We start from the raw sequence: 15,528 nt of genomic DNA, 5'->3' as shown, positions 1-15,528 counted from the left end.
AAAGGGTTGTAATTAGGAAGGAAGAAGAAAAGCTATAGAAGTAGCAGACAGAAGAAAACATGGGATGATTGATTATTTCTTTGACATGTCTTCTTGTAGAGTAACATAAGCATGTATAGGTTTTAACAAAGTACTAATTAAATTGCATACACATATTAACATAATAGGAATACAGCTACATAACAAAAGCAGACCTACAATTACCAGCCATATCCAGTGAAACCAAGAAAACCAGTTAGGTACCCTAGGTATTTGTGAAAACTTATCAGTTATATGTGGATATTGTCTTACTGAATTTGAATAGTTTGAGAAAAATCAGACAAATTAAAACAACCCATTCCTGGGAACTGTTCACTTCCCATGTGTTCTTTTAACAGTAGATAGCCTGTAGTTGCACGATTTTGGAGCACTGCAACTTGCACTTATCCTAATTCTTGGTTGAGTTCCAACAGTATAGATACAGTCAAATTTGTTGTTTTACTGTATGCACAGGCCAGCTTAGTTATCACCTTCTTCATTCCAATGGCAAGTCTAGGAATTGGTGGGATGAATGCAGCTACAACTGCAACAGTGCCAAGATCTTTGTTGAAGTTTTTTGATGATCATCTTCTGGAATGACTCTTCCAGAGGATGTTGATGTTGGAAGTTCTTCTTTATATCATATCTTAATTCATTTTCTGTGTAGCAAAATTAGGCTTTGATCCTCTGTATAAACACAAACAAACCCTTTGCCCACACTTTGATATGACCTTTATACCATTGTGAAGAACTTATTGGAGATCACCACACAGGAACTGTTTTTTTTTTTAAGAGAAAGGATTATTATCAGAAAAATGTACTTCCATCGCTGATCATCTGACACCCTTTAAAAGATCAAAATTAAGGATATGTGAAGCATGAATTAATCATTGATTTGCAATTAGTTTTATCCTATTAGGGAGTAATCCCCCTTTTCTTTCTCTTTTTTTTGTTATCATTAATCTACAATTACATGAAGAATATTATGTTTACTAGGCTCTCCCCTATACCAAGTCCCCCCCACAAACCCCATTACCGTCACTGTCCATCAGCATAGCAAAATGTTGTAGAATCACTACTTGTCTTCTCTGTGTTGCACTGCCCTCCCTTTTCTCCCACCCCCCACATTATGCATGCTAATAATAATACCCCCTTTATTCTTCTCCCACCTTATCCCTCCCTACCCACCCATCCTCCCCAGTCCATTTCCCTTTGGTACCTGTTAGTCCATTCTTGGGTTCTGTGATTCTGCTGCTGTTTTGTTCCTTCAGTTTTCCCTTTGTTCTTATACTCCTCAGATGAGTGAAATCATTTGGTATTTCTCTTTCTCCACTTGGCTTATTTCACTGAGCATAATACCCTCTAGCTCCATCCATGTTGTTGCAAATGGTAGGATTTGTTTTCTTCTTATGGCTGCGTAATATTCCACTGTGTATATGTACCACCTCTTCTTTATCCATTCATCTACTGATGGACACTTAGGTTGCTTCCAATTCTTGGCTATTGTAAATAGTGCTGCGATAAACATAGGGGTGCATCTGTCTTTTTCAAACTGGAGTGCAGGAAAGTATTTTTTGAAGTGAAAATTTTAAATCTTGACATTTCTCCACAGTTTTTTGTATTTATTTCAAACTCCTAAGTTTGTTCCAATTAACTCTTTATGACATAGTAGGTGTCTACTCTCATTTCATAGCTAAGACTCCATCACATGCATTCTTACTATATCATAAGGTGGTTTCCATGCCAAATTCTCAGACAATTCCAAAAAAACTACAGGCCAATATATTTTTCTGCCTCCACACAAGTTTTTTCTCATTGCCTCAAAGGACCTTATACCCTTTTTCATCTAGCCAGTAGCTCATAATCCCTTAAAGCTAAAAATTTAAACACCACCTTGCATGGATGCCTTCCTTATTTCCCATCTGATGTATGCTTTTTTGTGTTCTCTTAATACATTGTATAGTTCTCCATTTGTCTATCTATTCATTGACACTGTTACCCATTCGTCCATCCATCCATCCCATAATGACAGGATACCCAACATATACCAAAGTCTGTGAATTGTGCTAGGAATCAGAAGTAACAGGATGGGTGTCATTCTTGCTTCCATTGTGTTATAATCTCTATCATAAACTTATCCCAAAGAACAATAATGAAAGATTTACCTGAGTGACTTGTCCACTAGTCTGTAAACTACTTAGTGATGAAATATTTGCCTTTAAATCCATCACACCTACCATGTATATGACACAGGAATGTTATTAATAAATGTTCATTGAATAACTTACTGTGTAAGTTAAGTCCTATAAATGTCTTCTAAACTCTATAATTTCAGAAATTATTATCTTAATTTTTAAAATACTTGTATGTGAATACTTCCAGTCTGGGTCTCTCTTGCAACCTTGAGTATGTGAAACAAAGATGAAGAGCTGTTAGATTCATTGTAGCAGTAGAAGAACAAAGTTTATTGACCTAGGTGACTGAAGGTTTACCCAGACCTTGACTGGACCCCAATGCCAGCATCTCAAACTCCCTTGGTTCCTGCTGATCTTTCAGTCCCAGTTCTTGAATCCTCCACTTATTCAGTGAATTCTGAATAGTTTTTCAATAATTTCCATTTGCACCTTCAATGTTTATAATCAAAGATACCCAGAGTTATTTGTCATTGCTAAGTTCAAGAACACCAATGTACATGCTTAAATAAAGAGGTTTAGATTTTCAAATACTATTAAATATTCTTTATAATGTTGAATGTGAAGCATACTTAGAAAATCATATTATATAAAATCTTTGAAGAAATGGGAAATCTGCTAAATGATACCTGTATTTTATTTCTTATCAAGGTAATTTGCCAGAGGACCTCCCAACTCCACCAGAAACTTCAGTTCCAGTAACATTACCTCCACACAACTGCACAGACAATGAATTTGTTTGCCTGTCCAATGGTCACTGCATTGAAAAAATACAGATATGTGATTTTAGATATGACTGTCCTGATAAATCAGATGAATCATCCTGTGGTAGGTGAATTCCTACATTTTGTATTAAATATAGCCATATGGCATAAGAAAGTGCTAAAATAATATCAAAATAGCGTGACCGACTGTCATAGTTAGAATTTTTCAACTTGACTTAGAGCATTTTACTCACATAAAAGCTATTGTATAGAAAATTATAGTAGAAGAATCAGTATGCATTTTTCTATTATGTCCAACAGGAGGTAAGTGTTTTCAGTTAATGTTTTCGGTTCAAAACACTTATTTTCATGGACTTTACTTGACTCTGGCACTATTTTACTAGTTCTGTTTGACCCATCTTCCATCTCTATTTTACCCCCTACCTAAGTGAAATAGGAATATTTAAGGAGGAAGTATGAGATGAATTCATTCAAAGTTCACCACTGGCCCAGTGTGCATGTAAAAGGAATGCTATATCCAATACTCAGCATTCACAAGAAATCAGTTCTAATACAGATGGGCCCTTCAGTACCTGTGTCCTGTGGAAATATGGTTTTCACTTTTGTGGCATCTACGAATCCATGACTTTTAAGGCAATTAATTAATTTAAAAGTGAACTTCTCAGCCAAAGATACAATCTGAGAGGAAAGAAATTAATCTGTTTGAATGGGCAAAGCACAAGATAAGAGGCATGAACACTTCAATTTTTTTCTCTTCCCAGCTCATTATTGAGTGGTATGTGGGTTTACTCTTTTATAATATGTCTCAAATGTCTTGGTAATGTTAGAGGTTCAGAAGATACAGAAAATACAGAGCATAATGAACTCTTATTTGTCTTATATCAGCCTCATCAAGATATGCGAAAACTTTAAAAGGAGGCTCATATTTATTATTTTAACTCGGAAAAAATGCTTTGTAATGTACAAATATACAATAAATTAATCTAGTCAGTAAAACTCATAAAATGAGAGCTAACTCACTCTGTGAATGAGATGAGATCATAATTAAGTTAGCCAGGGATATATACTGTTCGTCACAGATGGAAAATAATATAGTGGAAGATGTTGTGGTATTCAGACTTCTTCATGGGAAGATGCTAAAATCCTCTCAAAATTGTACCTAAGTTGTGCTGTTTGTAAAAGTTTACACAAAGTCTAATTAATTACACCTAATTAGTGTCCTTAGTGAATACTTTCTTAGTTTAACTTTGCAATTTTAGTGTCGTTTATGAGTGAATGGGAAGTTTTGATGACTTCTTTAAATGTTCTGAATGTATGTCTACTAATAAATTGTTATTTTAAATCAAGGGAATATTTATTTTGAATAAACATGAGTTGAATCATTGCCATTTTATTTCTGAACATATTCTGAGATCATGCCATTTCCATCTCTTTGTAAGAGGAACTATTATGATAAATCTGCCTGTCAACTTTCTAAGTTTTCTATTTTAAAATTTATTTTCTAACTTTATCTTATAATATGAGATCTACCCTCCTCACAAGTTTTTCAGTGTACAATACATTGTGGTTGACTATAGGTATAAGGTTGTATAGCAGACCTTAGAGCTTATTCCTCTTGCTTGACTGAAACTTACGCTCTCTAATTTTTTAAAAATTTATGATTCTTATCTGTTTTTGATATGAATAGGATTGCATTGAATCCTAAATCTTTTCATGAGATAAGTATAATTAATCAATATTAAGGTCAGAGATTAAATAACACATCTGAATGTCATTATTAAAGCTCAGTTGTTGTTTTTTTTTGGAGTATTTCCTCCTCAAATTTTACGTTAAATCCTGAATTCAATTTTCTAAATAGTAGTAGTAGTAGGATGCCATCACTGTAATAGCTGTAGTACATACCAGGCCTTACACAGTACACCTAGCTCATTGAATTGAATCTTTTATTCAAGCAGTGGCAGATTGAAGACAGGCACATGAACACAAGTGGGAGAAAGAACATTTTCACATACACTATGTATGTTAAAAAAATCACTGGACTTTGTAATTCGTGTGATGTTAAAATATAACCATTATAAGAATACTGAAAACTTTCAAGGAAAGCGACCCAACATAAAAGCTATTGTAAAGCTTATTGCTTTGAACGTAAGTCGTTTGGAATTTCGAATAACCTCTTCAGAGACTGAGCTAAAAGTTTAGTTTTGTAATAATACTGTGGAAAAAGAAAAGGCTTATCAAAACTTGCAGGTCATGCAGGTAACGTAAATGTTAGGTCAGAAGAGACTGGCAATGTTTAAATTGCTGAGTTAGGACTTTATTAAAATCTCATCTCCTTATGAAAGATTCTTTAGTATATGCATTTATTCCCATATTTCAGTTACTACTGATACTTGAATATAATGCCCCTGTATATAAAACTCTTCTATTATACAAACCAGTAGCCTAATTATTTCAGTTATGCTTAGAAGTTAGATATTGATGATGATGATGATGATAATAATAATAAACACCAAGAGTAACAAAGTGTTAATACAGATAGAAATCCCTGTTTATTGTGATGGGCTTATCTTTTTTTTATTCTTGCCTATTCAAGCTATGGAAGTTTGCAGCTTTGAAAAAGGAAACCTGTGTAAATGGTACCAGTCAATCTCAGACCATCTAACTCAAGATACAAACACATTCAGGTGGGGACTTGGTAATGGAACCAGTATTCATCATGGAGAAGAAAATCACAGACCATTGGTGGATCATACAAAGTACGTGACCACATATCTTGAGCATATCTCTACGGAACTATTCATTGAGTAGTTACCAAATTCCTGCTCACCACATTACCGTAAGTCAGGGATACTGTAAAGATGAATGGTTAAGTTACAGAAAAAGTGGGCTAAGTGTATTCTTTCATACAAAATTGAAAAAAGAATCCAAAAGGTAGTGAATGCTCTTAAAAAGATCATAGAAACTAGAGAAAGTATGAGTAAGGAAAGTAAAAAAATTTGTAACAGTCACTCATTGAAAAGGACTATTACTGTGTTGTCTTAAAATTATCTACTAATTCCTTCCCCACTCCCCACAGCCCTTGTCTCCTTTCTCCCCTTTCCATCATCTCCTCCTCCTCCTCCACCTCCCCCTCCCTTTCCTTCTTCGTCATCATTTATTCTGGTCCTTTCTTTGGAAGGGTCAGTAACTCATACCTTTCCCCTGTTTTGCAGTCCACAAATGTATTGAGTGCTCCCTGTCCTACAAACTTCTTTCCTTCCTCCTTTCCTTTGGTGATTTGAAGGATATGTTACTGAAAACAACAAAGATCCCCATTTATTTCACAGAGAATCTTTTCACAAGCGTTATGCCTCCGCAACTCACCACAGTTAAAATTTTTCCACCCCCAGCTTCTGGGGCTTTGCTGCCTCACAGAAAACTAATGGTCTGTCTGCTGCCCAGTCGGTCGCTGCCTGGCTGGCATGGCCTTGTTTTGTGCCCAAGGAGAGCCCTGGTTATCCTCGGGGTACAGTGATTTCCTGTTCCTGCCCTGACTTTTTCTCTCTGGCTTTCTGCACTCTCACTGGATATTGCTTGTTTTAGTACAGTGGCTCCAGTTTTACCATCATTTAATTTCAGTGTTAGCAGCCATATTGCCCTGAGTTTGTAGAGTAGCAAATGTTAATACTGCTTTGTTTTGATCCCATTTACAGGTGGCAAGTAATTTTTGAAATTTTAATATCCCAATTTTCCTTGAGTTACTTATGACTCATAACAAAGCAAAGGGTTATTTCAGAAAGTTTCTCTGATACAGGCAAATAAACCATACCTCATTAATCCATATTTCTATAAAGGAAAAAGGAGTAGATGTGTGCTTCTAAGTGGTAAAGGTAAATCGAAATAGAAATTTGTAACCTTTTGAGTAGAAATATGGTAACATAAGCACAGTAATATAATTGGCTTTTAAGTCTCTTCCCCTACCTTCCACCTCCAATGGACAGCAAATACCCTGAGCAATCGCAGGGTCTGTGATTTTCCAAGTTTGTTGCATTATTTCTAAGTGACTAATACATAATAGATCTCCATGGTTATTTGTTGAATGAATTTGTTGGTGATTGTGATCTATGTATTTACATTTTATAATTATAGCCTACAAAGGCAAAAATTAAATATATTTTGAATGCTAATAATGAATAGTTAGATTCATTTAGAATCTAAATGTTGAATATATTTTGAATGCTAATAATGAATAGTTAGATTCATTTAGAATCTAAATATTAGAATGTTTAAGAAATGCGGTATGCGTAACAATGAACCACGGAGCAGGGAGGCCGCCCGCTGCTGCCGTCTCCTCTAGCCTGCTTCTCTCCTTTCCAGGCTGTTCCTCAGCCAAGGAAGGTTTGACATTTTTTACTTTGTTATAAGAAATATTATTATGCTTCATATATCCTACTCTGCAGTTTATATTAAAACTCCAAGATCACTTATCAAATCTGTTTTTTATATGTAAAGGGAAACTTTTCTAATTTAGAAATGCTTTTCTCTCTGAGGGTCTGGTTCTAGAAATTTAAAGCCAGGCTTTTATAAGACCACTGTGTCTGAAATAGTTTTTAAGACCAGATTTTAAAACCAAAAAGCTCTATGCCAGTTCTTTCTTTCTCTGTATGTCCTGTGAACCCAGTTCTACTTAAGGCAAAGACTGTTTCTGGCTCAGGTTGGTGAGGCCCATAAGCATACCCCAAAGAAAGAAAGCACGTTAATATATTTCAAAATATTCTCTCACTTCATACACTTAATGAAGCAAAAACAATCAAGAAAAGTCATGGTGGTGTGGAAATAAGGGAAGTTTTCTTTGTGTAGTCAAATCTTAGATAAGGTCTTTGCATGTGTGTTTTTCATTATAAAAATGAAATGGTAAAAGCTAAATAAAGTGACATTCCAAGTGGCGTTCTACTGTTTTTCTGTTCACACTTTAATGGACTAGTCTTTGTACTTGAGGATCTGAAGTGAGCCTCATGATCTAAATTAATGGTTATATCTTTATTTATTTTTTTCTTTGTTTGTGGGAGGGTAATACCTTTCCATACAGTTAATTCATCCAACACTTTTATATGATTTCGGAGAAAATCCACATCTTTGTGCCATGGCCTTGGTACAGAGATGGTGAGTGGATGCCCTCTTCGCCCTGCTTTGCAGGGCCCCACTAAGGGCAACTGGCATGATTTTTTTCTTATGACTGAAGTCAAGACACACAGAAATATTTTCCTCAGGTATAATCCAGTGAACTAATAAAGCAAAATTCATTCAGCATAAATATCATCTGTTGCAATTTGCATGTTCTTTTGAGATTGGGTTTGGATGAAACTTCCATTTCCTTTAACATATGCATGAGAGTGAACATTCTGTAGAAAAGTTCTTAATATTTCAGCAAAATAAGCATAATCTGGTAAAAAATAAAAAAAGAAGAAATATTAGTTTATATTTATTCATGCTCCAGGAATTACTAGGGAACTTGGCAAAAACATTAGTCGTACTCAGCTGAGAATCTTTAAAAATTATGAGCTTATCACTGAATCAAGATATTTGGATCACCTAGTCTCTGAACTTGGTAGCTAAATCAGATTTTAAGTATGTTTAGAATATTGTAGATTTGGAAGTGTTGTGCAACAATTCCACCCAGTTTATAATTTCATGTGATCTCATAACCCTGTACTCTGACCTCAGTCTGTTAGTTGGCCAAGTCTTTTAGCCCAGGCAATTTACCATAGAATGTACACTGACTCGCATCTAAGGTTTTGTGATCATTTATCTCACAGAAAAAGTGTTTGACCCAATTTATTCATTTTTACTGCTAGAAGCCAGGGAGAGCAAAGTCCTTGTTCCTCAAATCATTTTTTACTAAATAACCATCTGTTGGTTAAATAAAGTTTAATATAAAGAAGGACTAGGAGTGTGAAATCTTTCCCTTCAGGCAAAAGTAAGTTCTCCACACATCACTGTTCATGTGGAATGATGTCTAGCAGAATACATAGGCATGTTCCAGGTCAGTGCTTTCTGACAGTCCTCAGAGAGGCCTGAGGGGAGTTTGTCAAATGTGCATTAAGGGCCACTGAAAATTTAAATATGTATGACATATTTAAAGGCAAATTCTGAAACATGTAGATCAAAATCTCAGAGAATAGAGCTGGGAATCTGTATTTTGGGTGTAATTCCTAGATAATTCTAGAGCCCATCTTCAAGAATTAGAGAAAGTATTGCTGAAAGACAGGGTGGCTTTCTCACTCCCTAATTCCAGTTTTGATCAGAGCAGATTCATTTTTCTCTAAATCTAGTGACTCATTAAAAAATTACTAAAAAACGTCTCAGGACAAAGAAAACAAAAAAAATTTTCTAAGGTCATTGCATTTAAAAATAAAATTTGTGTATGTTGTAAAGTAAGTATTATAATGAGAAATAGTTTGGTAGAAAACTTTTCCCTGAGTCAATGTAAAAGACATGAAATTTCCTGGCTAATTTCACTGAAATTAATACCCTCCAGATCCATTCATGTAGTTGCAAATAACAAGATTTCCTTCTTTTCTATGGCTGAATAATACACCATTGTGTGTATGTAAAGATATCTTCTTTATCCCTTTACCTATTGATGGATGCTTCAGTTGCTTCCATATCTTAGCTATTGTAAATAATGTGGCAATTAACATAGGGGTGCATATATCTTTTCAAATCAGAGATTTTGTTTTCTTTTTTTCTTTGTTTTTCATTAAAGTATGATTGATATATACTCTTATGAAGGTTTCACATGAAAAAACAATGTGGTTACTACATTTACCCATATTAACAACTCCCCACCCATACCCCAATGCAGTCACTGTCCATCAGTGCAGCAAGTTGCCAGAGATCCACTATGTCCCTTCTCTGTGATACACTGTTCTCCCCATGATCCCCCACACCATGTGTACTAAACATAATACCCCCAAGTGCCCTTCTCCCTCCCTCCCCACCCTCCCACCCACACCCCTCCCCTTGGTAACCACTAGTTCATTCTCGGAGTCTCTGAATCTGCTGCCATTTTGTTACTTCAGTTTTGCTTCATTGTTATACTCCACAAATGAGGGAAATCATTTGGTATTTGTCTTTCTCCACCTGGCTTATTTCACTGAGCATAATGTCCTCCAGCTCCATCCATGTTGTTGCAAATGGTAGGATTTTCTTCTTATGGCTGAATAATATTCCATTGTATGTATGTACCACCTCTTCTTTATCCATTCATCTACTGATGGACACTTTGGTTACTTCTATATCTTGTCCTGTAAATAACGCAGTAAATAGTACTGCGATAAACATAGGGGTGCATATGTCTTTTGAATATGAGAACTTGTATTCTTTGGGTATATTCCAAGGAGTGGAATTGCAGGGTCAAATGGAATTTCTATTTTTAGTTTTTTGAGGAACCTCCATATTGCTTTCCACAATGGTTGAGCTAGCTTACATTCTCACCAGCAGTGTAGGAGGGTTCCCCTTTCTCCACATCCTCGCCAGCATTTGTTGTTCTTAGTCTTTTCAGTGCTGGCCATCCTTACTGGTGGGAGGTGATATCTCATTATGGTTTTAATTTGCATTTCCCTGAGATTAGTGATATGGAGCATCTTTTCATGTGTCTGTTGGCCATCTGAATTTCTTCTTTGGAGAAGTGTCTCTTCATACCCTCTGCCCATTTTTTAATTAGGTTATTTGCTTTTTGGGTGTTGAGGCATTTAAGTTCTTTATATATTTTGGATGTTAACCCCTTGTTGGATATGACATTTATAAATATATTCTCCCATACAGTAGGATGCCTTTTTGTTTCGTTGATGATGTCCTTTGCTGTACAAAAACTTTTTAGTTTGATGTAGTCCCATGAGTTCATTTTTGCTTTTGTTTCCTGTTCTGGAGGAGATGGGTTCAGGAAGAAGTTGCTTATGCTTATATTCAGGAGATGTTTGCCTATGTTGTCTTCTAAGAGTTTTATGGTTTCATGACTTACATTCAGGTCTTTGATACATTTTGAGTTTACTTTTGTGTATGGGGTTAATAATCGAGTTTCATTCTCTTTCATGTAGCTGTCCAGTTTTACCAACACTAGCTGTTGAAGAGGCTGTCATTTCCCCATTGTATGTCCATGGCTCCTTTATCATATATTAATTGACCATATATGGCTGGGTTTATATCAGAGCTCTCTAGTCTTTTCCATTGGTCTATGGGTCTGTTCTTGTACCAGTACCAAACTGTCTTGATTATTGTGGCTTTGTAGTAGAGCTTGAAGTTGGGGAGCATAATTCCCCTGCTTTATTCTTCCTTTTCAGGATTGCTTTGGCTATTCGAGGTCTTTTGTGGTTCCATATGAATTTAGGATGATTTTCTCTAGTTTGTGGAACAATGCTGTTGGTATTTTGATAGGAATTACATTGAATCTATAGATTGCTTTAGGCAGGATGGCCATTTTAACAATATTAATTCTTCCTATCTATGAGCACAGGATGTGTTTCCATTTATTGGTGTCTTCTTTAATTTCTCTCATGAGTGTCTTGTAGTTTTCAGAGTATAGGTCTTTCACTTCCTTGGTTAGGTTTATTCCTAGGTATTTTATTGTTTTTGATTCAATTGTGAATGGAATTGTTTTCTTGATTTCTCTTCCTGCTAGTTCATTGTTAGTTTATAGGAATGGCACAGATTTCTGTGTATTAATTTTGTATTCAGCAACTTTGCTGAATTTAGATATTAGATCTAGTAGTTTTGGAGTGGATACTTTAGGATTTTTTATGTACAATTTAATGTCATCTGCAAACAGGGACAGTTTAATTTCTTCCTCGCCAATCTGTATGCCTTTTATTTCTTTGTGTTGTCTGATTGCTGTGGTGAGGACAACCAGTACTATGTTGAATAGAAGTGGGGAGAGTGGGCATCCTTGTCTTGTTCCCAGTCTTAAAGGAAAAGCTTTCAGCTTCTCACTGTTAAGTATAATGTTGGCTGTGGGTTTGTCATATATGGCCTTTATTATGTTGAGGTATTTGCCCTCTCTACCCATTTTGTTGAGAGTTTTTATCATGAATGGATGCTGAGCTTTGTCAAATGCTTTTTCAGCATCTATGGAGATGATCACGTGGTTTTGGTCCTTCTTTTTGTTGATGTGCTGGATGATGTTGTTGATGGATTTTCTAATGTTGTACCATCCTTGCATCCCTTGGATAAATCCTACTTGATCATGATGGATGATCTTTTTGATGTATTTTTGAATTTGGTTTGCTAATATTTTTTGAGTATTTCTGCATCTATGTTCATCAGAGATATTGGTCTGTAATTTTCTTTTTTTGTGGTGTTTTTGCCTCGTTTTGGTATCAGAGTGATGTTAGACTCATAGAATGAGTTTGACAGTATTCCCTCCTCTTCTATTTTTTGGGAAACTTTAAGAATGGGTATTACATCTTCACTAAATATTTGATAGAATTCAGCGGTGAAGCCATCTGGTCCAGGAGTTTTGTTCTTACGTAGGGTTTTGATTACCAATTCAATTTCATTGCTTGTAATTGGTCTCTTCAGATTTTCTGTTTCTGCCTTGGTCAGCCTTGGAAGGTTGTATTTTTCTAGAAAGTTGTCCATTTCTTCTAGGTTATCCAGTTTGTTAACATGTATTTTTTCATAGTATTCTCTAATAATTCTTTGTGTTTCTGTGGTGTCTGTAGTGATTTTTCCTTTCTCATTTCTGATTTTGTTTATGTGTGTATAATCTCTTTTTTTCTTGATAAGTCTTGCTAGGGGTTTATCTATTTTGTTTATTTTCTCAAAGAACCAGCTCTTGCTTTCATTGATTCTTTCTATTGTTTCATTCTTCTCAATTTTATTTTTTTCTACTCTAATCTTTATTATGTCCCTCCTTTTATTGACTTTGGGCCTCATTTGTTGTTATTTTTCTAGTTTCATTAGTTGTAAGATTAGATGGCTTATATGGGATTTTTCTTCTTTCTTGAGGTAGGCCTGTATTGCAATATACTTTCCTCTTAGTACAGCCTTGGCTGCATCCCTCAGATTTTGCGTGGTTGAATTATTGTTGTCATTTGTCTCCATATATTGTTTGATCTCTCTTTTTATTTAGTCATTGATCCATTGGTTATTTAGGAGCATGTTGTGAATCTTCTATGTGTTTGTGGGATTTTTCATTTCATTTGTGTAATTTATTTCTAGCTTCATACCTTTGTGGTCTGAGAAACTGGTTGGTACAATTTTAATCTTTTTGAATTTACTGTGGTTCTTTTTGTGGCCTAGTATATGATCTATTCTTAAATATGTTCCATGTGTACTTGCAAAGAATGTGTATTCTGTTGCTTTTGGGTGTAGAGTTCTGTAGATGTCTGTTAGGTCCATCTGTTCTATTGTGTTTTTCAGTGCCTCTGTCTCCTTACTTATCTTCTGTCTGGTTGATCTGTCCTTCAGAGTGAGTGGAGTGTTGAAGTCTCCTAGAAGGAATGCATTGCATTCTATTTCCCCTTTTAATTCTGTTAGTATTTCCTCACATATGTGGGTGCTTCTGTGTTGGGAGCATAGATATTTATAATGGTAATATCTTCTTGTTGGATTGACCCCTTTATCCTTATGTAATGTCCTTCTTTGTCTCTTGTTACTTTCTGTGTTTTGAAGTCTATTTTGTCTGATACAAGTACTGCAACTCCTGCTTTTTTCTCTTTGTTAGTTGCATTAAATATCTTTTTCCATCCCTTCACTTTTAGTCTGTGTATGTCTTTGGGTTTGAAGTGAGTCTCTTGCAGGCAGCATATAGATGGGCCTTGTTTTTTTTATCCATTCTATTACTCTATGTCTTTTGATTGGTGCATTCAATCCATTTACATTTAGGGTGATTATTGATAGGTATGTACTTATTGCCATTGCAGGCTTTAGATTCATGGTTACCAAAGGTTCAAGGTTAATTTCCTTACTATCTATGAGTCTAACTTAACTCACTTAATATGCTGTTACAAACACAATCTAAAGGTTCTTTTCTTTTTCTCCTCCTTTGTCTTCCTCCTCCACTCTTTATATGTTAGGTATCATATTCTGTGTCTTTGTCTATTCCTTGATTGACTTTGGGGATAATTAATTTTGCATTTGCTTAGTAATTAGCTGTTTTATTTATTTTTTACTGTGGTTTTATTACCTCTGGTGACAGCTATTAAATCTTAGGAACACTTCCATCTATTGCAGTCCCTCCAAAATAGACTGCATAGATGGTTTGTGGGAGGTAAATTATCTCAGCTTTTGCTTATCTGGAAATTGTTTAATCCCTCCTTCAAATTTAAATGATAATCTTGCCAGATAAAGTAATCTTGGTTCCAGGCCCTTCTGCTTCATTGCACTAAATATATCATGCCCCTCCCTCTGGCCTGTAAGGTTTCTGCTGAGAAGTCTGATGTTAGCCTTATGGCTTTCCTTTGTATGTGATCTTATTTCTCTCTCTGGCTGCTTTTAATAGTCTGTCCTTATCCTTGAGCTTTGCCAATTTTTACTATATGCCTTGGTGTTGTCTTCCTTGGGTCCCTTCTGTTGGGAGATCTGTGGATCTCCATGGCCTGAGAGACCATCTCCTTCCCAGTTGGGAATTTTTCAGCAACTACCTCCTCAAAGACACTTTCTATCCCTTTCTCTCTCTCTTCTTGTACTTGTATTCCTATAATGTGAATATTGTTCCATTTGGATTGGTCACACAGTTCTCTCCATATTCTTTCATTCTTGAAGACCCGTTTTTCTCTCTGTGCCTCAGCTCCTTTGTATTCCTCTTCTCTAGTTTCTATTTCATTTATCATCTCCTTCACTGTATCCCACCAGCTTTTAATACCCTCCATCATGCTCTTCAATGATTGGATCTCTGACTGGAATTCATTACTGAGTTCTTGGATATTTTTCCGTACTTCCATTAGTATGTTGATTATTTGTATTTTGAACTCCCTTTCAGGAAGAGTCATAAGGTCCATGTCATTTAAATATTTCTCTGGAGTTATATTAATTTTACTCTGGACCAGGTTCCTTTGGCATTTCCTATTTTGATATGGCGCCCTCTAGTGTCCAGAAGCTCTACTCTGGAGCTACTCATCCCCTGAAGCAATGCTGGAGGTCACAGGGGGTGGTCTTGGTGCTAGGGGCGAGGAAAGAGCTGTTTCCTGCTTCCTAGCTGCTATGCCTGTCTCCATTGCCAGTACCAGTGGGCGGAGCACACAGGGATAGACTTTTGTCCCCGAGCAGCCAGATATGGTTCCCTGCTTTCCGCAAGCAGCCGGAATCCCAGTCTCCCCAGGAACTCTGCCTGTATTAACTTTCCAACCCTGTAATCACACGAGTATCATGAAAGCACCATGAAATGTAGGTTTGTGCTACCAGAGCAGATCTCTGGAGCTAGGTATTCAGCAGTCCCAGGCCTTCCACTCCCTTCCCGCTCCATTTCTCTTCCTCCCACTGGTGAGCTGGGATGGGGGGAGGGCTTGGCTACTGTTCTATGAGGTCTTCTCTTTTCTCCAGGTTTATGCAGTCTGCCACCGTCCTCTTTCATGTTGCTCTCTCAGGATTAGTTGCACCAACTATATTTTCTAATT

At 36.1% G+C, this 15,528-nt stretch overlaps 1 protein-coding gene across 9 annotated transcripts in view; it reads left to right on the top strand.

The window, feature by feature from the left end:
* MALRD1 (MAM and LDL receptor class A domain containing 1) overlaps positions 1 to 15,528 on the top strand; it is a 672,837-nt gene that overhangs the window by 209,828 nt on the left and 447,481 nt on the right. For all 9 annotated transcript variants that reach the window (XR_012127984.1, XM_073229124.1, XM_073229120.1 and 6 more), the window contains exons 20-21: positions 2,862 to 3,038; positions 5,529 to 5,691. Coding sequence is in view for 8 of the 9 variants with exons in the window: in XM_073229124.1 (XP_073085225.1) it covers positions 2,862 to 3,038; positions 5,529 to 5,691 (340 nt within the window). In the remaining variant the exon portion in view is untranslated. The remainder of the gene's footprint in view (positions 1 to 2,861; positions 3,039 to 5,528; positions 5,692 to 15,528) is intronic.

Source organism: Manis javanica, chromosome 2, assembly GCF_040802235.1.
Source record: "Manis javanica isolate MJ-LG chromosome 2, MJ_LKY, whole genome shotgun sequence".
NCBI lineage: Eukaryota > Metazoa > Chordata > Mammalia > Pholidota > Manidae > Manis > Manis javanica.
The sequence above is the reverse complement of the archived record's forward strand: the minus strand, read 5'-3'. Positions and strand labels throughout refer to the sequence as shown.